Source organism: Macaca nemestrina, chromosome 6, assembly GCF_043159975.1.
Source record: "Macaca nemestrina isolate mMacNem1 chromosome 6, mMacNem.hap1, whole genome shotgun sequence".
Lineage (NCBI taxonomy): Eukaryota > Metazoa > Chordata > Mammalia > Primates > Cercopithecidae > Macaca > Macaca nemestrina.
This window is the reverse complement of record NC_092130.1, coordinates 170,994,507-171,018,098: the sequence shown is the minus strand read 5'-3', so window position 1 is coordinate 171,018,098 and position 23,592 is coordinate 170,994,507. Positions and strand designations below refer to the sequence as shown.

The 23,592-nt window shown below is 42.8% G+C and overlaps 1 protein-coding gene and 1 pseudogene across 5 annotated transcripts in view; both read right to left on the bottom strand.

The window, feature by feature from the left end:
• ATPSCKMT (ATP synthase c subunit lysine N-methyltransferase) overlaps positions 1-23,592 on the bottom strand; it is a 203,522-nt gene that overhangs the window by 176,694 nt on the left and 3,236 nt on the right. For 3 of the 5 annotated variants that reach the window (XM_071099098.1, XM_071099100.1, XM_071099101.1), the window contains exons 2-4: positions 16,323-16,612; positions 13,738-13,875; positions 12,462-12,512 (exon numbers count right to left, since the gene is read on the bottom strand). In XM_071099098.1, the coding sequence (XP_070955199.1) occupies positions 12,462-12,512; positions 13,738-13,875; positions 16,323-16,612 (479 nt within the window). Of the gene's footprint in view, positions 1-4,360; positions 4,541-12,461; positions 12,513-13,737; positions 13,876-16,322; positions 16,613-23,592 lie in introns of those variants that run through there. The other 2 variants (XM_071099099.1, XM_011754326.2) reach the window with 2 other exon arrangements.
• Positions 8-4,355, bottom strand: LOC139363920 (ferritin heavy chain pseudogene; annotated as a pseudogene).

Genomic DNA, 23,592 nt, shown 5'->3' with positions numbered 1-23,592 from the left:
TGTAAAATCAAAAGCAAGTTAGTTACTTTCTAGATATAATGGGGGTACAGGCATTCGATAAATACAGCCATTCCAAATGTGAGACATGGGCCAAAACAAATGGGCTACAGGCCCCATGCAAGTCCAAAATCCAGCAGGGTGGCAAATCTTAAAGCTCCAAAATGATCTCCTTTGACTCCATATCTCACATCCTGGTCACACTGATGCAGAAGGCGGGTTCCCATGGTCTTGGGCAGCTCCACCCCTGTAGCTTTGCAGAGTATAGCCTCCCTCCTGGCTGCTTTCATGGGCTGGTATTGAGTGTCTGTGGCTTTTCCAGGTGTATAGTGTAAGTTGTTAGTGGATCTACCATTCTAGGGTACGCCCTCTTCTCACAGCTCCACTAGGTGGTGTCCCAGTAAGGACTGTGTGTGGGGGCTCTGACCCCACATTTCCCTTCCCCACTGCCCTAGCAGTCCTCACTGCCCATGAGTGCCCCGTCCCTGAAGTAAACTTTTGCCTGGGCATCCAGGTATTTCCATACATCTTCTGAAATCTAGGCGGAGGTTCCCAAACCTCAGTTCTTGACTTCTGTGCACCCACAGGCTCAACACCACACAGAAGCTGCCAAGACTTGGGGCTTCCACCCTCTGAAGCAACAGCCCAAGCTTTACCTTGGCCCCTTTTAGTCATGACTGGAGTGGCTGGGACACAGGGCACCAAGTCCCTAGACTGCACACAGCACAGTGACCCTGGGCATGAACCACAAAACCATTTTCTCATAGGCCTTCAGGCCTGTGATGGGAGGGGCTGCCATGAAGACCTCTGACATGCCCTGGAGACATTTTCCCCATCGTCTTGGGGATTGACATTCAGCTCTTTGTTACTTACGCAAATTGCTGCATTCAGCTTCAATTTCCCCTCAGAAAATGTGTTTTTCTTTTCTATCACATTGTCATGCTGCAAACTTTCCAAACTTTTATGCTCTGCTACCCTTATAAAACTGAATGCCTCTAACAGCATCCAAGTCACCTCTTGAATGCTTTGCTGCTTAGAAATTTCTTCTGCCAGATACCCTCAATCATCTCTCTCAAGTTCAAAGTTCCACAAATCTCTAGGGCAGAGGCAAAATGTCACCAGTCTCTTTGCTAAAACATAACAAGAGTCACCTTTGCTCCAGTTCCCAACAAGTTCCTCATCTCCATCTGAGACCACCTCAGCCTGGACCTCACTGTCCCTATTTCTATCAGGCTTTTGGTCAAAGCCATTCAACAAGTCTCAAGGAAGTTCCAAACTTTCCCATATTTTCCTGTCTTCTTCTGAGACCTTCAAACTGTTCGAACCTCTGTCTGTTACCCAGTTCCAAAGCTGCTTCCACGTTTTCAGGTACCTTTTCAGTAACATACCACTGCTAGCACCAATTTACTATATTAGTCTGTTTTCACGCTGCTGATAAAGACATACCTGAGACTGGGCAATTTACAAAAGAAAGAGGTTTAATTGGACTTAAGTTCCATGTGGCTAAATATCTTACGTGAATGGTAGCAGGCAAAAAGAGCTTTTGCAGGAAAACACCCCCTTACAATAACCATCAGATCTCATGAGACTTACTCACTTTCACGAGAACAGCAAGGGAAAGACTTGCCCCCATAATTCAATTACCTCCCACTGGGTCCTTCCCACAACACGTGGGAATTCAAGATGACATTTGGGTAGGGACACAGCCAAACCACATCAATGCCTCTATAAATCCACCAGGAACACTTCTAGAAAATGTTGAACACCTCCAAGGCCCCACAAAACCCTCCTCTACCCACATCTTCATGGCAAGGAGCTACCATGGATCCCCCTCCAAGTGTGCCCAGACCAGTTACAGGACTGGCTACAATGGAAGGCAACTGAGAGACACAGAGCAAGAGCTGCCCTCCCACCAAAGCCACACGCCACAGAAAGAACTCATTCTTCATAAGGAAACTGAAGCTAGTGGAAAAGGGACAGACGGTAGCTGCCAAAAACCTGGCTGAAGTCCACAACATCCCATCCCCTCATCTCAGACTCACACGGGTGCTCGCTACACCATCACACTGTTTATTTTTCAGAGAACTCCACACATACTAAGATTCACTCGTTTATTTGTTTGTCTCTCCCTTCCAAAATAAGAATTCCATGAGGCCAGGGGCTTTGTGTGTCTGTCTATTCACCGCAGAATCTCAGAGATTCTTCTCCAGTAGACACTGAATACATATCTGTTGAATGAATGAATGAATGTGCCCCAGATGTTTCTCATTTAAGTGAAAATTATCAAACTGACCATATTTTTATAAGTTTAGTTAAAGATGTGACCATCTTACTTCATTACATCTCCATTAAGACAGTATGGTATTTCAGTTACAGGTATATGACTGGGAGTTCAATTCTTCTCTGTGATAAGCACAAATGACTCAGGCTACCATTCAATATTCATTTTACAGATATATGAAGCTTGTCTACTCACATTCAAAGGTTTTCGTTAATTCGTCTTTTATCTAAATCAGTCAAGTCTTTTCTCATAAATGAGAAATATTAAATAAGTGGCAGCTCTCAAGAAATAAAAAAGTGACCAGCAGAAATAATCTGCAACTTCTGTGAATAAGCTTTTTCTCAGTGTCTAAAATAACAAACACCATTTATGGACTAGGTGTCATGAGTTTTAGAAATTGGTACCCAGTCCACTGTTACATGTACCATTATCCCAATGGCAAAGACACACAGAAAGCCAAGGCTCAGAGGCAGTAAGTCATAGGTTCAAGGCCTCTTGCTGATGACAAAACTGGAATCCGAACCCACGTTGGGCTTACATTTACACATACATGTATACAAATGTACGTATATACAGCTTAGATTCAACAAAATACAGTAATTTAGTGATGGAACAAATTATTTCTAATAAATGTTATAAAATATAAACGCCTCTCTGAATCCTTCAGAAAATTAATTTTGCCATGAATTACAAAAAGGAAAGAGATAAAACTTAAGTATGAACAAAGTTATAGTAGACAGGAGACTGCAAACATTTGGTAATATGCACTGTCTTTTTTTGGGGGGGAGGGTACCAAATTTCTTTATTTGAAGGAATGGTACAAATCAAAGAATTTAAGTGGATGTTTTGGTACAACTTATAGAAAAGGTAAAGGAAACCCCAACATGCATGCACTGCCTTGGTGACCAGGGAAGTCACCCCATGGCTACGGGGAAATTAGCCTGAGGCTTAGCTTTCATTATCACTGTCTCCCAGGGTGTGCTTGTCAAAGAGATACTCTGCCAAGTCGGATTCGGGTGCTCCCATCTTGTGCAAGTTGGTCACATGGTCACCCAATTCTTTGATGGCTTTCACCTGCTCATTCAGGTAAAGTGTCTCAGTGAAGTCACACAAATGGGGGTCATTTTTGTCAGTGGCCAGTTTGTGCAGTTCCAGTAGTGACCGATTCACATTTTTTTCCAAATGTAAAGCACACTCCATCGCATTCAGCCCGCTCTCCCAGTCGTCATAGTCTGGTTTCTTGATATCCTAAAGGAAGATTCGGCCACCTCCTTGGTTCTGCAGCTTCATCAGTTTCTCAGCATGTTCCCTTTCCTCATGAGATTGGTGAAGAAAGTATTTGGCAAAGTTCTTCAAAGCCACATCATCGTGGTCAAAGTAGTAAGACATGGACAGGTAAACGTAGGAAGCCTAGAGTTCCAGGTTGATGTGGCGGTTGACGGCGGCCTCTGAGTCCTGGTGGTAGTTTTGGCGCACCTGCGAGGTGGACGCAGTCGTCATGGCGGAGGCTAAGGACAGGAGGCGGTGCTGGAGTGGCAGCGGGGGCCTTGGGGCGGTCGGAGGGCGCAGTGAAGAGGTGACGGAGGGCTGGCTATGGGTGGCCAGCAGGGATGGGGGACAAGCGCCGGGTTCCATCCAAGCACTGCTGAAGCAGGAAACCCTGACCACACTCGGCGAAGAACGGCTGCACTGTCTTTAAAAATCATTTCTCCTTATTGAGGCATTAAGCCATACTGTTTATGATGTGAAGAGCTGTTGGCATCTTTCCTGCCCATAACCATGACCATCACTTATTCATCTTTTCATGCATCCAGGTGCATGAAAACGCAGTAAGTACATTTTTTAAGAAAACAGCATCAAAAGCAGATTTTAAATCTACCTGTTTTTCTTCTGTTTGTTTTCTCCAACAGTTAAGGAAAGTAATGGTAATTTCTCATTCCAAACCAAAGACAATTACGCTCCTTTCTAAGGACACAGCTGTAAGTCTCTACAAGATCGGGGAAGACTAGGACATTTCGGAAAAGCACTCTCAGTAAAGTTTATGCTTGAATGGGCGGCTGGAAATGCATCGATGTTCAGGGTCTCTTTTCACGGCCTCTAAACGTGCTCGCGTCATATGCCCACACTGTGTCTATCCCCTCCCCAGTGACATGGTCTGGAGTCCAGTGTGGGAAGGGAAACCGGCAAGCAATGACTCGTGCATCATCGGCAAGTTCAAGTTCAAGTTTCTTCTCCAACTGCAGCATCTGTGGGGAGTAACAGCTATTATTTTAGTGAGCAGTGAGTCAGAGGAAATGATCCCAAAATTTCTTCTGTACTTAAGAGTCCCTGAAAATATCTGAGCAAAAATTACTACTTGTTAAAAAGAGCACTCTGGGACACAAACACATGAACAAACAATCCACTAAAATACAGAAGATACACTGACAGCAGTTGTAAGAACATCTTCTAGTATTAATTATAAAATGTGCCATTTTTAGCAGATGTCTATCATAGATTTATAGTTTTCTCAATAAAATCAAGCTGTGGTAGCAATTATAAGAAGCAGCAGTTTTAAATAATTTAGTTCAACACTTCAATATACCTTGTCTCCTATATTTAAGACATTATTTTTCCACAATTTTAAAGAGATGGGGGTCTTGCTATGTTGTCCAGGCTGGTCTCAAACTCCTGGGCTCAAGCAATCCGCCCACCTCAGCCTCCCAAAGTGCTGGGATTACAGGCATAAGCCACTGCGCCTACATTTTTCCACATTTTTAACATCTCGGAAATCAGGACACATCACACAACACTGTCTTAGAATTATAATTAGCAATTTTTTTTTTGTTTCTCAATAGCAATGGTGCATCCTAAAATCAAGATCTACAGTCAATGAAATGTAGTATAGTTAGACCATGAAAAAACACACACTATTCTACCAACTGGAAATACCATGAAATATTTCATAATTTTTTTAAATGTACCCATAATGTACTAATAATGGATTTCTTAAGAGTTAGCCTAACTTATACCACTGTTGTACCATTTTGTTATCTACCAATAAAGAAGAGTTTTTATTATTCGCTAAAAGTACTGATATTTTAATTACATCAACAAATTAACAACTACTTAAAAATTTATCTGCAGGTCCTAAAAATATATTACCACCTTCACATCCTAAAAATACTTTTTTTCTACTTTCTTCTTTTAACTTGTTATTTTGGGATAATTTCAAACTTCCAGAAAAGTTGCAATAACAGAACAAAGAAGAACAAAGAACTCCTGTATACCTATACCCAGGTTCAATAACTTTTTTTTTTTTTTTTTGAGAGACAAGGTCTATCACCCAGGCTGGACTGCATTGGTGCGATCTTGGCTCAATGCAACCTCTGCCTCCTGGACTCAAACCATCCTCCCACCTCAACCTCCTAATTTTGTAGAGACGGAGTTCTGCCATGTTGCCTGGGCTGGTCCTCAACTCATGAGCTCAAGCCATCTGCCCGCCTCAGCCTGTCCAAGTGTTGGGACTACAGGCGTGAGCCACTGCACCTGGCCTATGGGTTTGCCAATTTTCAACATTTTGTCACATTTGTTCTCTTCCTCTCTCTTTGAACATTTTTTTTCCTAAACCATTGGAGAAAAGGTGGCATACAATATGCTACTTTACTCCCTTAATACTTCAGTGTGTATTTTCTAAGAAAAATATTTTCATACATAATCCCAGCACAGTTATCTTCAGGAAATTTAACATTGTATTCCAATACAGTAATTCCAAATAACACTGCAATTCTGTCATTGTCCCAACACTGCAATTCTGTCATTGTCCCAGTAATGTTCTGTATAACATTTCCCAAAGGTATGATCCTGTCCAGGATCACTTTTGCATTTAGCCATAGCATTCCTTTGGTCTCCTTAGAGGGAAAACAGCTCCTCAGTCTTCCTTCGGTTTCTGTGACAATAACATTCTTCAGTTATTGGACCGAGCGGCCCTGGCGGTGGGTCCTCTGATGTATGCTCATGAGCAGTGCAGTGTGTGGTCTTTGGCAACACCCCACCTGCGAGGCTGTGAACTTAGCAGGGCTCCAGACACCCAGGAGGCCCTTCTGCTCTTGATGATGGCATCAGTCACACAGTCAAGGTGGAATCCGGTGTCTCCACTGTGCAGTTGCTATTTTTCCTTTTATAATGAGTAGTTTGTGAGGAGATGCTTCGGGTTGATGTGAATCCTGTTACTCATCAGACAGTCCCCACACTTGGAGTAGCACTCACGGACAATTCTGGCCTGAATCAAATAGCAATCACGGACAATTCTGGCCTGAATCAATCTGCTAATTCTGTCCTTTCTTCTAGACGTACAGTTGGCACTCTACCATAAGGCAGGGCTTTCCCCTCACCTGCTCTGCCTCTCTCTCTTCTTGTCTACCAATCTGCTGTAAGGACAAACACCTATATTCTTATTTCATTTGATAGGTTATAATCCATTACTGTCCTTGTGTATTCGAATGCTCGAATTGTCCTAATTTGGCCACTGGGAGGCTCTTGCCGCTGGCTTCTCTGTCCTTTGGACATGCTGTTATCAAATACTGTGAGCACTTCCTTACATTCTGGCTCAATAAAATGTTCCTGGCTTTTGTATCTTCCTTCCACAGCCCTGATTCAGCCTTTTCCTCAAAGATTCCTGATTCCTCTTAGTAAGAAGTGATATTTAGAAAACAAGATCTAAGCAAAAATTACTCCTCTTAAAAAAACAGATTAAATCAAGACCAAATTGATAGGGCTTCTATGATGGTTTTAGTCCTGACCTAAATCTTATACAAGTGCTTAGAAAAACTCTTCTACATGACCTATGGCTGGAATGAGCCAAATTCTAATTGTTCATCAGAATCAATGCCAAGATAACACAGAATAAATTCCACTAAGGATGGAGGAATTTCTATTCTTTCAATAGCCAGTATAGGATTTAAAAAAAAAAAAAAAGTTGTGTTCCTTGAGGGAAAAATTAAACAAGCAAAGAATGAAACAATATGTGTTTTTCCAAAATATCAGAGATTTCTTATGGTAATTTTGTTCATAAAAAAGATAATTGTAAACTTATTCATGATGCTATTATTCTTTTCTCTTTTATAGTTTCTTTTATTTCCAAATGATTGTCATATGCTAAGTCAAGATAAACCTAAAAATGAAAGGAGCTATTTCCATCATAAGAAATTAACTGACTAAATTACACATAAATATGCAACGAATCTGGTGCTTGATATCATACACAAAGAGAAGCCGTGATGTGTCATGTCTGCCTAATGGAATTCAAAATTATTCATACAATTATAGGTTTCAAAGTGACATGAACTCATCCTATTCTAATTATGTCTACAAAATTTTAAACATAGTTCTCAAAGGTATAAGATAATCTAGCCCTGCCATACACACACACCCCGCCCCCCAGGAACCCCGGTTTCACTGGACCACCAGGGTAACTCACTCCTGGCACTTCCTCCTCCCCAGGCTCCCCTCTCCGAGTCCTACTGGTTGCCCCTCATTTCCCAGACCTCTAATGCCAGGGTCCAGAGCTCAGGTCTTCAACGGCTCATCCTCGTGCTCCCCAGGGAATCTCAGCTACTCCCAGGCTTCACGTGTGCTGATAACCAACAAACGTACATCTCCAGCCCGTTCTCTGGCCCGAACCCCAGACTCCTTCTCACCCACCACTGCCAGCCTGATGTCATGCACACCCAAACATCACATGCACATGCTGACTTTCCTAGCCAGCTCCGCTTGCACCTTCCCCAGCATAGTTCAAGGCAACCCCAAGCATGTGGCAGGATGGCCCAGTGGTCTAAGGTGCTAGACACAAGCTTCCACTTCCCAAGGCAACTCCAAACTTCCAGTAACTTGGGCCAACACCCTGGGGCTACCTGTGACCCCGCCTTTGCCTCTCTCCCCATGTTAGATCTGCCAGCTAGTCCTGTGGATTCTACCTTCACAATGCACACAGAATTTGATGCTTCTCACCAGTTACTCCATGGCCTGGACATCTGCAAGAGTTTATAACCTGTCTCCCAGCTTGTACCCACCCCTGCCTCCACATAGCAGCCTGTGACCCTTCTCCAGCCCAGCCAGCCCTGCATGCATTCCTCTCTGCTCACTCAAGGCTTCTGTCCTTCCAAGGGCTGGTGTCCTTCCCATCCTGCTTCCTCTCTGACCTCCCCACGCACACTCACGCCATACCTGCCTGCTTGCCGCACTGCCCCCCACCCTGTCCAAGGCGCTTTTCCCTGCAAGCCCCCTCCCTAACCTCAAAGGTCACCTTTGCAGGGATCCTGTCCCTGCCCCACCCCACCCTTGCTTTGCTTTGCTCCACAGCACTTTTGCTTCTGCTGTATGATGCATCTTCTATAGGCGTCTCATGTAATATCTGCTCTCCCCACTAGCATATGAGCACCTGGGGCAGGCGTGTTTTCTCTCGTACTCACTGAAATATTCCAAGTGATTAGAACAGGGCTTGCTATAGTGGCCACGCTTGTCAAATGAACGAAGGAAGGAAGAAAAAGTTATTCAGCTATGAGTTATTTTTCTTTATTAGAACATAATGATAATATTTTTGTTCATCAATTCATAACAGCCAAGCATGGTGGCTCATGCCTGTAATCCCAACACTTTGGGAGTCTGCAGCAGGAGGAATGCTTGAGCCCAGGAGTTCGAGACCAGCCTGGGCAACATAGTGAGACTCCGTCCCTACAAAAACTAAAACAATTAGCCGGACATGGTGGCACACGCCTGTATTCCCAGTGACTTGGCAGGCTGAGGCAGGTGATCGCTTGAGTCCAGGAGGCTGGGGCTGCAGTGAGCCAAGATCACACATGACTGCACTACAGCCTGGGCAACAGAGTGAGACTCTGTCTCAAAAAAAAAAAGAAAAAAAATTCAGAACAGAATTTGTAACTAAAATTAAATTAGTCATTCTTTGAAGTTATGAAAGTAGATAGCTTTCTGGGAAAAGTATAAATACTGGGTATACTCAGACCACATTCATTCATTCAACGACCATTTACCAAGCAATGCCTGTGCCAGTGCTGCAGTGCTGGAGGCCTGGGCCAGCTGGAAGAGGACAGGCCTGCTCCCTACCCCCGAGCTGATGATGCAGTGCACACAGCAAGCACTGTCGAAGCCTTCAGACAAAGAAATGCACAATAACCCATCTAAGGACAGGGCAACAAGATACTATGTGAGTGCAAAGCAGGCCACTGGAGCTCGCCTCATTGGCATCAAGGACTGCCTTGCAGAGGCCGGGCACAGTGGCTCAAGCCTGTAATCCCAGTACTTTGGGAGGCCGAGGCGGGCAGATCATGAGGTCAGGAGATCGAGACCATCCTGGCTAACATGGTGAAACCCTGTCTCTACTAAAAAAATACAAAAAATTAGCTGGGCACGGTGGCAGGTGCCTGTAGACCCAGCTACTCGAGAGGCGGAGGCAGGAGAATGGCGTGAACCTGGGAGGCGGAGCTTGCAGTGAGCTGAGATGCACCACTGCACTCAAGCCTAGGCGACAGAGTGAGACTCTGCTGTCTCGAAAAAAAAAAAAAAAAATTGCCTTGCAGAGGAAAAGACAGCTGGCCCATAAGTTGTCAGTGCTATTCACCAATGAAGTCCAGAGCCAGGGAGACCACAGTCAGAGGGAAGGACACAGCCCCAGGCTCTGGGAAGAGCAGCAATGGTGAGGTCCAAGGGGCCAAGAGAAGGACGGAAGACTGGTACAGAGAGCTGAGGGCAGCATGGCCCAGAGGAAGCTGGAAGGGAGCAAGGGCCACTGCACACCAGCCTCAGGGCCACAGTGTTTGGACCTTATCCCTAAAAACAGCAAGAAGTCACAGAAGGGTTTTCACGAGAACAAGATTGGTCTGCTCTGCACTTTGAAAAGATTGGTGCATAAGCTCATGTTAAACGTGGATGTTTACAACCCCAGGACTGGCTTGACCAGATCCAAATGGGATTCCTGCTCCTTTTCAGTTAGATACATACTTGTGTGGAACTGCTACAGCACCTCTGATTTTGAGCTACAACTGCACAGAGCTGTTAGGGATCATCAGTCTGGTATCAGAAACAGGGGTGAGGGTTTACAGCCCCAGGGATTCCTGGCTCTGGACCTCCCCAAGGCTCCCCTGGCTCACTGAGTATCTATCTGGGCATCAGCTGCCATGGGAACATCTCATGGCACGCTGGCTTTGTGGAGTCACCCAGCCGCAGCTGGCCATGGTTCACAGCACACGCCCCGCCCCCTCATGGCCTCTGCTGAGACACAGCTTAATGAAGGTTGAAAGTGGGGCCCTCCACACACAACACTCCGCCTTCCAAACCAACAGAAGTCATCCTGGCCTCCGCACCCCTGACCAACCCACCAGCATGGAGACGGCGAGTTGGCCAGATCTCTGTTATGACAGGGAACGTGGACACTTTGTGTCTTTCAGCTGCTCCCCATTTTCCTTGGGAATAGTGAAATGCTACATGTTCCTTATTTCAGATTTCTCTACATACAGAAGAATGGACATTAATCACAAAAGTATTCATAAATAATAAGACTCTTATTTCCCCTGACTGAACAGCTCCAAAAAGTGAGTCAGTCTACTTCAAACATGGTAAGAAGCACCTGGAGTTGGTTCTACAGGTCCTGGAGTGACGATGACTACCAAAGGCCACTGCTGCCCCCCGCTGGGACAAGTAACCCTGGTTTCATCATCCTGCCTCTCCACACAGCACGGAATTGCCAGTAAATGCTAACATTCTATCTATAAAGCACGGATTCAAATTAAAGTTACTTGGCTCCAAAAAGCGAACACATTCCATTTTAGAACTAAAGCCCAAACATCACAGGTAATAAATCACCATCAAAATTACATATCAATCTATGATCCCAATCAGTTTCCTTAAAAATGACCAGGGAATGTGCCCTTCTACCTCATTTCACTTCTATAAGAAAAGGCTGGATACCAAAGTTTGGTCTTAATTTTAGGCATAATGAGAATTATAAATGTACAGGATACTGTCACTTTCAAGAATATTTTACAAGACTGGGCACAACGGCTCACACTTGTAATCCTAGTACTTTGGGAGGCCGAGGCAGGCAGATCACTTGAGGTCAGGAATTCAAGACCAGCCTGGCCAACATGGCAAAACCCCACCTCTACTAAAAATAAAAAAATTAGCTGGGCATGGTGGCAAGTGCCTGTAGTCCCAGCTGCTCAGCAGGCTGATGCAGAATTGCTTGAACCAGGGAGGTAGAGGTTGCAGTGAGCCGAGATCATGCCACTGCACTCCAGCCTGGGCAACAGAGCAAGACCCTGGCTCAAAAAAAAAGAGTATTTTACAAAAGCATTTCTAAATTATATTTTAAAATTAAAGTATATGGCATTATACTGAAGGTCTTAGTAGTAGAAATACATTTCTCAAGCACTGAAATGTCTTATACAAAAATGCAGGTATTAATAAAAAAACAAAAAAAAGTAAATTGTCTTTTTAAAAACTATCAGCTATATTGCAGCATTTTAGCAAACATCCAATTCTGCCAATTTTATGATGGCTACAATGATAGACTGAAAAGTGAAAAGGGATTTCCTTCCATGGTCTGCGCACCAGCAATACAGTAAAAGCTTCCCACCATGACCATCTTTCCAAAGGCTAAGGAGGGCCATTTTCAGTGCAGTACTGTGGCATTTTCACTTTTGAAAGTACATAATCAAAGTTCAATATGCCATTCTTTAGCAAATCAGTAAACTGAGGTAAACTGAAACTACTCAATGCTCATCCACCCAGAAAATTATCTTCCTGCCAAATGGGAGGAATGATCAATTCAGAGGGAACATCCCATTAACTTTCCAGAGCGACTTCAGCCGAGTGGAAGTGAGTGGCTGTGAAAACTGCCAACTACATTAGACACGGGGACCTCAGAAAGCAGCTTCCAAACTGGAATGTTTAAGGCTTAGTTAAATCATTGAGAATTTCATCTGAAGCCAAAGTTTAAAAGTATGACTGAATCTTTCCTGATTAAACTTCTAAGACTGAATTATTTTATTAAATCAATGAACTGAAATCCAGTGTTCCCTAAAATCTCTGGGAGGCCATCACCATCACACGGGTGAGTGGTGGTGTTGCGGCTGGAAGGGCCTTCAACATCATCTAACCCCAAAGAGAGAGCAGAAAAGTGTGTACTCACCATCTGAGGCACACCGAAAATAACAACGTTCGAGTACTGCGAAAAAGTAACCTGAACAAGGTGGGAAAACAATCGGTAGATTAAATGCAAAAAGCCAAATGTTAAGCTTAACTTGTTTCACAGAAATGGGTAGCAGTTTTCCGTTTTATCAAACGGTGGGTTTTGACAAATTCCTAAAAAGAGCGGCCCTCCTTAAGATTTCACAAGGAAAAGAATAATACATTCATGCTCTCATTCATTTTAATTCAATCCATTACAGTTTTCCAAACGCTTCCCTGTAAGTCATCCCATCTCATCCTCAGGGCGACTCCATGCAGGGCGCGCCCAAGTGGTCCTGTGTCGGACAGCTAGTGACCACACTGTGACCCCACTGTGACCAGCTGGTGGCACCGGGGCCACGTGTTCCTGCACCAGTCCACTCTACACCAAACCAGCTTCACCAGAACGCGAGAGACTTCAGAACCATCTGGGGTTTTTTTTGTTGTTGTTGAACCATCCTTAAAATTTGAGTCTCCCTCCTCTTCTCTAAAATACTATGTGAAAAAAGTGCAATAAAATGGTCTTCAGTTGAAAAACCGGGGGGAAATGTGCTTTGCCAGTTAAAATTCTTATTGCCCAATAAAAGTCTTATTTACTCTATAGAGAGATCGTTTATGCACATATGGCATAAAAAAACAATGCAAGCAAAACTCAAGTGAATTTTTGTAAGCTACTGATGACAATATTACAATGGAAAATTCTTATTTAAGAAAAAGCATTTTATGGAACATTCCTAAAGCAAAATTACAGGGCATTTTTAGAGTTTTTAGAGTACAAATAAATTTGGAAGTATCTTATACTTTATGAGGATAAGAAATAACCATGACAGCATGATTCTCTAGCATCCATCTCTGTGTCTCTCTAAATATACGAATATGCATACACACACACACACAGGCACACAAATGGAAAAGTCTAATATTTATCAATAATAATTTATAGGATTTCCAAATGAGATGAAAAATCTCATTATTTTGTAAGAAACAGAAATTAGAACACACTAATTTAGTAAATAAATTCTTGGAATTCACAAGACCTATACATAAAAACTTTAAGCTTCTCTCTAAAGGAGACTATTTGTAAAATGTATCAATTTTACACATTTCATTATGCCAGAATATTCACATGGATTTTAATTATTTTTCTTTTAATACATTTTTTCAGTTCTCAGTCATACTAATTTTGAATAATAAACTTTCCCTTGGATTTCTCTAGGGCCATTCTCTGCCTTACATACCTTCCACAAATCCGAAATATAAAATTTGGCAGAACCATGCACACCTTCTCGCCAAGCGCGGTATCTGGAGTACCAAACTAGCCATGGGTTTAATTCATAACCAACTGCTGTGAACCCTTCCTTCGCAGCCGCTATGACCTGTGGAGAGAGGCAGGATTTATTCAAAATATGAAGAAAAAATGAACATATACGGTCAAACAATATGAATATCTCCTATCAATGGTTTAAACATCCAATCAAAAAGTGCCTCCTGTGACTAAGACATCATTTAAAAATGTGTCTCTAAAGTGATACAGCTTTGTGGACAAGGTAATAGTTAACCTATGTAACTTAGTTTTTTCTTGATTGGTTAAAGATTTCACCTCAAGTATCAGAATAGACATTCAGGTTCACTTTGAACACCTCCATAATTGATTCTAGGTCAGCCAACCCCCGGGGAGGTTGAACAAAACATTGCCGAAAATCCACTACATCTCTCCATCAGTGGGCTAGCACAGCAGCAGTGAAATGAATGTGTTGGGGAGGATGATTTTGTGAACAAGTAATAATGTGCAATAAAAATAATCTGTCAATGAAAAATCTGCAATTAGTTACATATTTCCTTTGTAGTTAATGACTATTCACTCAAAACTGAAAACAGGCAAAATAAAATGAAATTAATCCGAATAAAGTCAACTGTGGAATCCCACCAGCCTCCGGAGAGTGGAAGGGATATGGGGCAGTCCTGGGTTCTCTCTGCCCGTCCTGTCCTGCCCCATTCTTTAAGGGAGCATCCCTTGACTCAGCTGTTCCACCTAAGATAGTTCCCAAGTAACTATAGTGCTACAAGAAAACATTTTCTCAGAAACCACAAAGATACCGTTCAAATACGTAAAGCATTCAAACATGGATTTTAAAACTTTCTCTTTGATTTCTTGATATGGTTTGCCTCTGTGTCCCCACCCAAATCTCATCTTGAATTCCCATGTGTTGTGGGAGGGACCTGGCAGGAGGTAACTGAATAATGGGGGCAGGTCTTTCCCATGCTATTCTCATGATAGTGAGTAAGTCTTACAAGATCTGGTTTTATAAGGGGGAGTTTCCCTGCACAAGTTCTCTCCTTGCTTCCCACCTTCCATGTAAGACACGACTTGCTCCTCCTTGCCTTTCACCTTCCACCATGATTGTGAGGCCTCCCCAGCCATGTTAAACTGTAAGTCCAATCAACCTCTTTCTTTTGTAAACTGCCCAGTCTCAGGTATGTCTTTATCAGCAGCGTGAAAACAGACCAATACTTTTTTTTTTTTTGAGATGGAGTCTCGCTCTGTTGCCCAGGCTGGAGTGCAGTGGCATGATCTTGGCCCAGTGCAACCTCCACCTCCCGGGTTAAAGCGATTCTACTGCCTCAGCCTCCTTAGCAGCTGGGGTTACAGGCGTGTGCCACCACGTCCGGCTAATTTTTGTATTTTTAGTAGAGAAGGGGTTTCACCATGTTGGTCAGGCTGGTCTTGAACTCCTGACCTCGTGATCCGTCCACCTCAGCCTCCCAAAATGCTAGGATTACAGGCATGAGCCACTGCACCTGGCCACTAACACATTTCTTAGAAACAAATAGTGGCTCCCTGAGGGTGAGGGGAGGAGGGGAATAGAAAGTTATTATTTAATTGGGGCAGTGTTTCAGTTTTGCAAGATGGAAAGAGTTCTGGAGATGGGTGGTGGTGACGGTGGCACGGCAACGTGAATGTACTTCCCACCCTGAACCGTACACCTGCACGTGGTTAAGATGGTAAACACTACGGTATGTGTATCTTAACACGATTTTAAAAGTAAAAAAAAAAATTAAATTAAAAATATCTTAACTTTCTAACCTCCTCCTGAATATTCTAGCTCAGAATCACAAAATCAGTCTCTATGTCTGTAGGAGCTGGTGAAAGGTGAGAGTCCTGCTGGCCTTCACACTAAATGCTTCCATAGCACCAGCCTTTCCCACTGCTGCTGGAACTTTTCAGCTCATCACTGCGATAAGGCTAAGGATGGTGCCACCCTGCCCACAGAGGAACCTGCTCTGAGACACCCACTTGTCCGTCAGTGGCCTTTTGTCTTTATTTATAGGTGCCCAACTGGGGTCAAGTGAGAGAAGTTCGCTAAAAAAGTCTGATCTTCGGCTTAGTGAGGGTTAATCACTGGCTCTTTCTTATTTTAACTCTATATTACCCCCCAGGAATTATTACTTATACATGGATAAATACAGACAAATGTAGAAGCAAACAACTATGGGGTTGTTTGCATGATTTAACATGTTTCTTCTCATCATGCCACCTCTGTCGGCCCAAGTACTTAACAGACAATTTAATAATTACCAGTTAACCGTTCTTTTTCCCCTGGCATGTCAACAGCGCACTTCCTCCTTTAAGAACAAATTACATCTGGGAAAAATGAATTCCAAACATGCTGGTAGTTTAATAGTTTGGTCAAACAAACACAAAATGAAATGAGCACTCTTTCGAGCTGTCAGATTTAGTAAGTCTTTGTGTAAGCCTTACTAAATGTAAAATAGAAATTTTAAGTTCTCGTTCCAAACCTTAAAATGTTTTAGCAGAACTCACAATGCGTCCGTCGCCACTACCGATGTCTACAAGGGATCCTCTTCTGCATTGCAACATTTTCACAACATTTTCAATCTGCTTCGTAGTTGCAGGTACAAATGGCAAACAGACTTTTCGAAGGGCTGGCGTTATAAACGGTGTGGCTACAGCATACACAGCCACCAGGGTCCCACCCACAAGCCCAGTAAGAAAGAACCCCCAATTGCTTTTCTGCAAACTCTTGGCTTCAAAACTTGCAGGTAGAACATGTCTTGACTGACTTTCTTCTGTAAGTGTTTCTAGGGGTATACCTAGAATGAAAGCAAGCAGAAAAGACACACATAGCACCGAATCTGAAATCCAAGAGAGTGTTTTTTCCTACAATTCTCATTGACAAATAAACTCATGCTTTTGAAAGGATAATTCAGCTGAATACAAGCTAAATGCCAAGTGTAGGATCCCATAATAAATCCTATTAAGATATTTTGGAGAACATTATTCAATACCACGAGAAGACTAAAATCTTTTCTTTCCAACATGTTGATTTTTTTGTGTGTCTAGGAGTCATCCTTAGAAAACAATGTACTCAAACTTATTGAGCAATTTATTAATTTAATATCCATTAGTACAAGTTTTAATCATGCACTACATATTTTTATGTTCTGAGCTAACATATGTTTATTTGTTCATTGTTGTCTTATTTTTAAAACAAACATAAAGATGTCTAATTATTACCCAATTTCAAGTAGAATTAAAGGATTCCACATCAAATTTGGTCTGGCATCTACAATCCGGTTTCACCAACACAATTTTAAAGTAATAGAAGAGACAAAAATCAGGTTTTACCAAATATCTCAAATAAGTATGGTAATAAAGAGACTTTTACGACAGATCCAAAAAGAATAAAAAATAAGATCATTTTAGTACTATCACAAACACAAAATAATGCAGACCCCAATCACTGATTACAAAGAAATGAATGGTACCTTAAATATCCTCTTGAGATTTGTCCTTTAAAATGCATTTAAATGAGATCTCAGGGTTTTGAAATTAATATTGACTTGAAATTGATTTTAAAATTGATTAATGAGGAGCACAGTACAGGAGGTAAAAACAGGACTCCTCCAGAGCCAGCCAAAGTTAGGATCCCAGCTCTGCCACCTCATTAATGAGGGGACCCTGAATCCCTTGTCCTTGCTGAACCTGTTTTCTCATCTGTAAAGTGGGGGTCACAGGGATATTGTGAGGATGAAATGAGTGGATGGAGGTAAAGCACTTAGAACAGAGTTGAATGCAATTATAGGTTTCCTGTAACTGCTGTAAGAAGTTGCCACAAAATTAATGGCTTAAAATAACACCATTTATGGCCAGGCGCAGTGGCTCACGCCTGTAATCCCAGCACTCTGGGAGGCCAAGGCGGGACTCCCAAAATACAAAATTAGCCAGGCGTGGTGGTGCACGCCTGTAATCCCAGATACTTGGGAAGCTGAGGCAGGAGAATCACTTGAGCCCGGGAGGCAGAGGTTGCAGTGAGCCAAGATCGCACCATTGCACTACAGCCTGGGCAACAAGAGTGAAACTCCATCTCAAAAAAAAAAAAGAAAAGAAAATCACCATTTGTTATCATACAGTTCTGGAGGTCAGTCTGAAATGAACCGGCAGGCCTGCGTTCCTTCTTGGGGCCCTCAGGCAGGTTTTCTTGTCTCTTCCTGCTTCCAGAGGCTGCCCACATTCCTAGGCTCTGGATCCCACATGACTCCAATCTCTGCTTCCGACCTGACATCACCTTCTCTCACATGCCTGGCTCCCTCTTAATTTATAGGAACCCTCGTGATAACACTGGGCCCACATAAATAATCCAAAATAATCTCCCATCTCAAGCCCATTGATTACATCTGTACAGGTGCAGGAATTAGAATGTGGACATTCCTGGAGAGGACATTTTTCTTCCCACCACATCCATGAACTATGGCAATCTATTCCGGTGCAGTACAAATTTGAACCCAAGACACACAGAAAGCTGGCAAACAGCAGCGGGTCACCCTCAGGGCAGCCAGCCAATCACCAGTATCCCCCACTCAGCGCGGCTTTGTTCTTGATTCCTGAAGACCCTTAACATGAGTTGTAGAACTGATTTCATAGTGGAAAACCAACTGGGTCGGGGGAGAGGGCAGTGGGAGGAAGAATGCTACTAGTACTAGTGCTAGTGCTAATGCTAGTGACGGTGGTAAAGAAAATTGACTTTAAGAAGGTGATGGCATTTGATAGAAAGCAAAAGCTTTAAATAATTTCAGTTATAATTTTGGCATTTTACGGAGGAACTTACAGGCATACCTTGGAGATACTTAGTTCCAGACCACTACAATAAAGTGGACATTGCAATAAAGCAAGTTACACAAATATTTTTGGTTTCCCACTGTATATAAAAGTTATGTTTACGCTATACTGGAGTCTATTAAGGGTGCAATAGCACTGTTCAAAAACCAATGTATGTAACTTAATTTTAAAATCCTTTATTGCTTGACATTTTGGTCTGGTTTATCTTCAAAAAAATTGTTTAATTTTTAAAAAATAGTTTATTGCTAAGAAATTCTAATGATCATCTGAGCCTTCAGTAAGTAAAAATCTTTTCATGGGCGTAGGATCCAGCCTTGACGTTAACAGTTGCTCACTGATGAGGGTGGTGGTTGCCGAAGGTTGGGGTGGTTGCGGCAATTTTTAAAAATAAGACAACAATGAAGTTTGCTGCATTGATAGACTCTTTCCTTCACGAAAGATTGCTCTGTGGCATGTGATGCTGTTTGACAGCATTTTACCCACAGCAGAACTTCCTTCAAATTTAGAGTCAATTTTCTCAAACTCTGCCACTACTTTACCAACTAAGTTCATAAAATATTCTAAATTCTTTGTCATCGTTTCAACAATGTTTACAGCATCCTCACCAGTAGTAGATTCCATCTCAAGAAACAACTTCCCTTGCTCATCCATCAAAAGTGACTCCTCATCACTGCTATTTTATCATGGGGTTGCAGCAATTCAGCCTCATTTTCAGGCTCCACTTCTAATTCTCTTGCTATTTCAACCACATCTGTAGTTACTTCCTCCACTTAAGTCTCAAAGTCATCCAAAAGGACTGAAATCAACTTCTTCCAATCTCTTATTAATGTTGATACTTTGACCTCCTCGCATGGATCATGAATGTTATTAATGGCATCTAGAATGGTGAATCCTTTCCTGAAGGTTCTGAATCGACTTTGACCAGATCCATCAGTGTGATCACTATCTATGGCGCCTCTAGCCTTATGAAATGTATTTCTTAAATACAAGACTTAAAAGTCAAAATTACCCCCTTGATCCTCGGGCTACAAAATGAATGCTGTGTTGACAGGCATGAAAACAACATTCGTGTCCTTGTATACGGCCACCAGAGCTCTTGAGTAGTAACTAAGTGTGGTATCAATGAGCAGTAATATTTTGAAAGGAATCCTTTTTCTGATCAGTAGGTTTCAACAGTGGGTTTAAAATAGTCAAAAATCGTGCTGTAAAAAAAGGTGCTGTCATCCAGGCTTTGTTGTTCCATTTACAGAGCAAGGCAGAGTAGATCTGGCATCATTCCTAAGAGCTCTATGATTTTCTTTTTTTTCTTTTCTTTTTTTTCTTTTGAGACGGAGTCTTGCTCTGTCGCCCAGGCTGGAGTGCAGTGGCCGGATCTCAGCTCACTGCAAGCTCTGCCTCCCGGGTTCCCGCCATTCTCCTGCCTCAGCCTCCCAAGTAGCTGGGACTAGAGGCGCCTGCTACCTCGCCCGGCTAGTGTTGGTTTTTTTTTGTATTTTTTAGTAGAGACGGGGTTTCACCGTGTTAGCCAGGATGGTCTTGATCTCCTGACCTCGTGATCCGCCCATCTTGGCCTCCCAAAGTGCTGGGATTACAGGCTTGAGCCACCGCGCCCAGCCAAGAGCTCTATGATTTTCAGAACGGCCAGTGGGCATTGGCTTCAACTTAAGATCACCAGCTGCATTCACCCCTAACAAGAGAGTCAGCTTATTCTTTGAAGCTTTGAAACCAGGCATTGATTTCTCTCTAGCTTCTAACAGAAGGTTGTTTCATCCATACCGAAAATCTGTTGGCCAGGTGCGGTGGCTGAGGCCTGTAATCTCAACACTTTGGGAGGCTGAGGCGGGTGGATCACAAGGTCAGGAGCTCAAGACCAGCCTGACCAACATGGTGAAACCCCGTCTCTGCTAAAAATACAAAAATTAGCCGGGCGTGGTGGCACACGCCTGTAATCCCAGCTACTCAGGAGGCTGAGGCAGGAGAATCATTTGAACCCGGGAGGCAGAGGTTGCAGTGAGCCAACATCAGGCCACTGCACTCCAGCCTGGGTGACAGAGCGAGACTCCGTCTCAAAAGAAAAAAAAGAAAAGAAAAAAAAGAAAATCTGTTTAGTGCAGCAACCGTCATTAACAATCTTAGCTAGATCTTCTGGATAACCCGCTGCGGCTTCTCCATCAGCACTTGCTGCTTCACCTCGCATTTTTATGCTCAGGAGATGGCTGCTCTTTCCTTAAACCTAATGAACCTACCGCTGCTAGCTTCAAACTTTTCTTCTGCACCTTCCTCACTTCTCTCAGCTTTCAGAGAACTGAAGAGAGTTAGGGCCTTGCTCTAGATTAGGCTTTGGCTTAAGGATATGCTGTGGCTAGTTTGATTTTCTATCCAGACCACTCAAACTTTCTCCATATCAGCAATAAAGCTTTTTCACTTTCCTATCATTTGCGTGTTCACTGGAGTAGCACTTTTAATCTCCCTCAAGAACTTTTTCGTTGCATTCACAACTTGGCTATTTGATGCCAGAGGCTTAATTTTCAGTCTATTTCAGTTTTCCACTGCCTTCTTCACTAAGCCTAATAATTTCTAGCTTTTGATTTAAAGTGGGAGAAGTGTGATTCATTCACTTGAACACTTGGAGCCCACTGTAGGGTTATTAATCAGCCTAATTCAATGTTGCTGTGTCTCAGGAAATAGGAGGGCCCAAGGAGATGGAGAGAGATGGAGGAATGGCCGGTGCAGCAGTAGGAACACACACACATTTATCGATTAAGTTCACTCTTATTTGGGCATGGTCTGTGGAGCCCCAAAACATTTACAATAGAAACACCAAAAATCCCTGATCATGGATCACCATAATAGATAAAAAATAGCGGAAAATTTGAAATATTGCAAGAATTACCAAAATGTAAGAGACAAAAAGTGAGCACGATGCTGTTGAAAAAATGGTGCCAACAGACTTGTAGAGCTGCATAAACCTTCCATTTGTAAGAAGCACACTACTGAATGGGGCATGTTGGTTCACACCTGTAATCTCAGCTACTCAGTATGCTGAGGCCAGAAGATCGCTTGAGCCCGGGAGTTTGAGACTAGCCTGGGCAATAATAGCAAAATCCTATCTCTAACAACAATAAAAAAGTGCACTATCTGCAAAGTGCAATAAAACAAGATATGCCTCTACTTGCTAAAATGGTAGTCACGCATTTAATTATTTAAGAAAAGTTGGCCAGGCACAGTGGTTCATGCATATAATCCCAGCACTTTGGAAGGCCGAGGTAGGAGGGCTGCTTGAGGCCAGGAGTTCAGGACCAGCCAGGGCAATACAGCAAGACCCCATCTCTACAAAAAATAAATTAGCCATGTGTGGTGGCATGCACTTGCACTCCCAGCTTTTTGGGAGGCTGAAACAGAAGGATCACTTAGGCCCAGGAGGCTGAGGCTGCAGTGAGCCATGATCACACCACTACATTCCAGCCTGGACGACTGAGCAATACCCTGGTATTAAAAAAAAAAGAAAAAGAAAAGAAAAGAAAGAAAAGTCAAGGCACATTTGTCACGCCCTCTATAAAGAAATTATCCTGTGGACTTTCCAATTGTACAGTACAGCTGTTAAGGGGATTTGGGTCACACAGTTCTGGAGTCTCAGAACTTAATTAGTTGTTTAACACAAGGTAAGTTGTTACTAAGGCATGGTTTTCTCCTCAATAAATTTAGAAATAATTTGTTTAAACATGATTCAAAATTGGCCAGACACAGCGGCTCATTCATGTAATCCCAGGACTTTGGGAGGCTGAAGTGGGTGGATCACCTGAGCTCAGGAGTTCAAGACCAGCCTGTGCAATATGCCAATACCTCATCTCTACCAAAAATACAAAAAATTAGCCAGGCCTTGTGGTGCACGCCTGTGGTCCCTGCTACTTGGGAGGCTGAGGTTGGAGGATTTCTTGAGCCTGGGAGGTGGAGGTTGCACTGAGCCGAGATCGTGCTACCGTACTCCAACCTGGATGACAGAGTGAGACCTCATCTCAAAAAAAAAAAAAAAAAAAGCTTTTGCAATAATACTATCCTCATAGGATTCTTGGAACAGGTAAATAATGTATGCAAAGCATTTAGCATAAGCCTAAGAGGCTAAGTAATGACTATTAATTGCTAGTATTATTCTCAATACTATCATTTGCAGGGAGGGGCTCAATTTTCAACAGCTTTGAGATATAATTCATACATATACAATTTGCCCGCTTAAAGTAGACAATTTAGTGTTTCTTTTTATATTCAGATATATGCAACCAACACTACGGTCAATTTTTGAACATTTTCATTACCTCAAGAGGAAACCCCTTATCCTTTAGCTACCACTCCCGCATCCACCCTCTACTCTCCAGCCCTAAGCAACCACTAATCTACTTTTTGTCTCAAGAATCCCCTCTTCTGGGGCCCGGTACGGTGGCTCTCGCCTGTAATCCCAGCACTTTGGGAGGCCTAGGTGGGCAGATCACTTGAGGTCAAGAGTTCAGGACCAGCCTGGCCAATATCATGAAACAACATCTCTACTCAAAAAAAAAAAAAAAAAAAAAAATTAGCCAGGTATGGTGGCGCACACCTGTAATCCCAGCTACTTGGGAGGCTGGGGCAAGAGAATCGCTTGAACCAGGGAGGCAGAGGTTACAGTGAACCAAGGAGCCAAGATCGCACCATTGCACTCCAGCCTGGGAGACAGAGCAAGACACTGTCTCAAAAAAAAAAAAAAAAAAAAAAAGAATCTCCTATTCTGGACTTAAAGGAATGGAATTGTATAGTGTGTGGATTTCTACAACTTTTTTCACTTAGCATGTCTTCAAGATTCATCCATGTTGCAACTTGTATCAGTTCTTTATTTCTTTTCATGGCTTAATAATATTCCATTGTATGGATATGCTGTATTTTTGTTTACGCATTTGTTCACCAAGTTTATTAAACAAACACA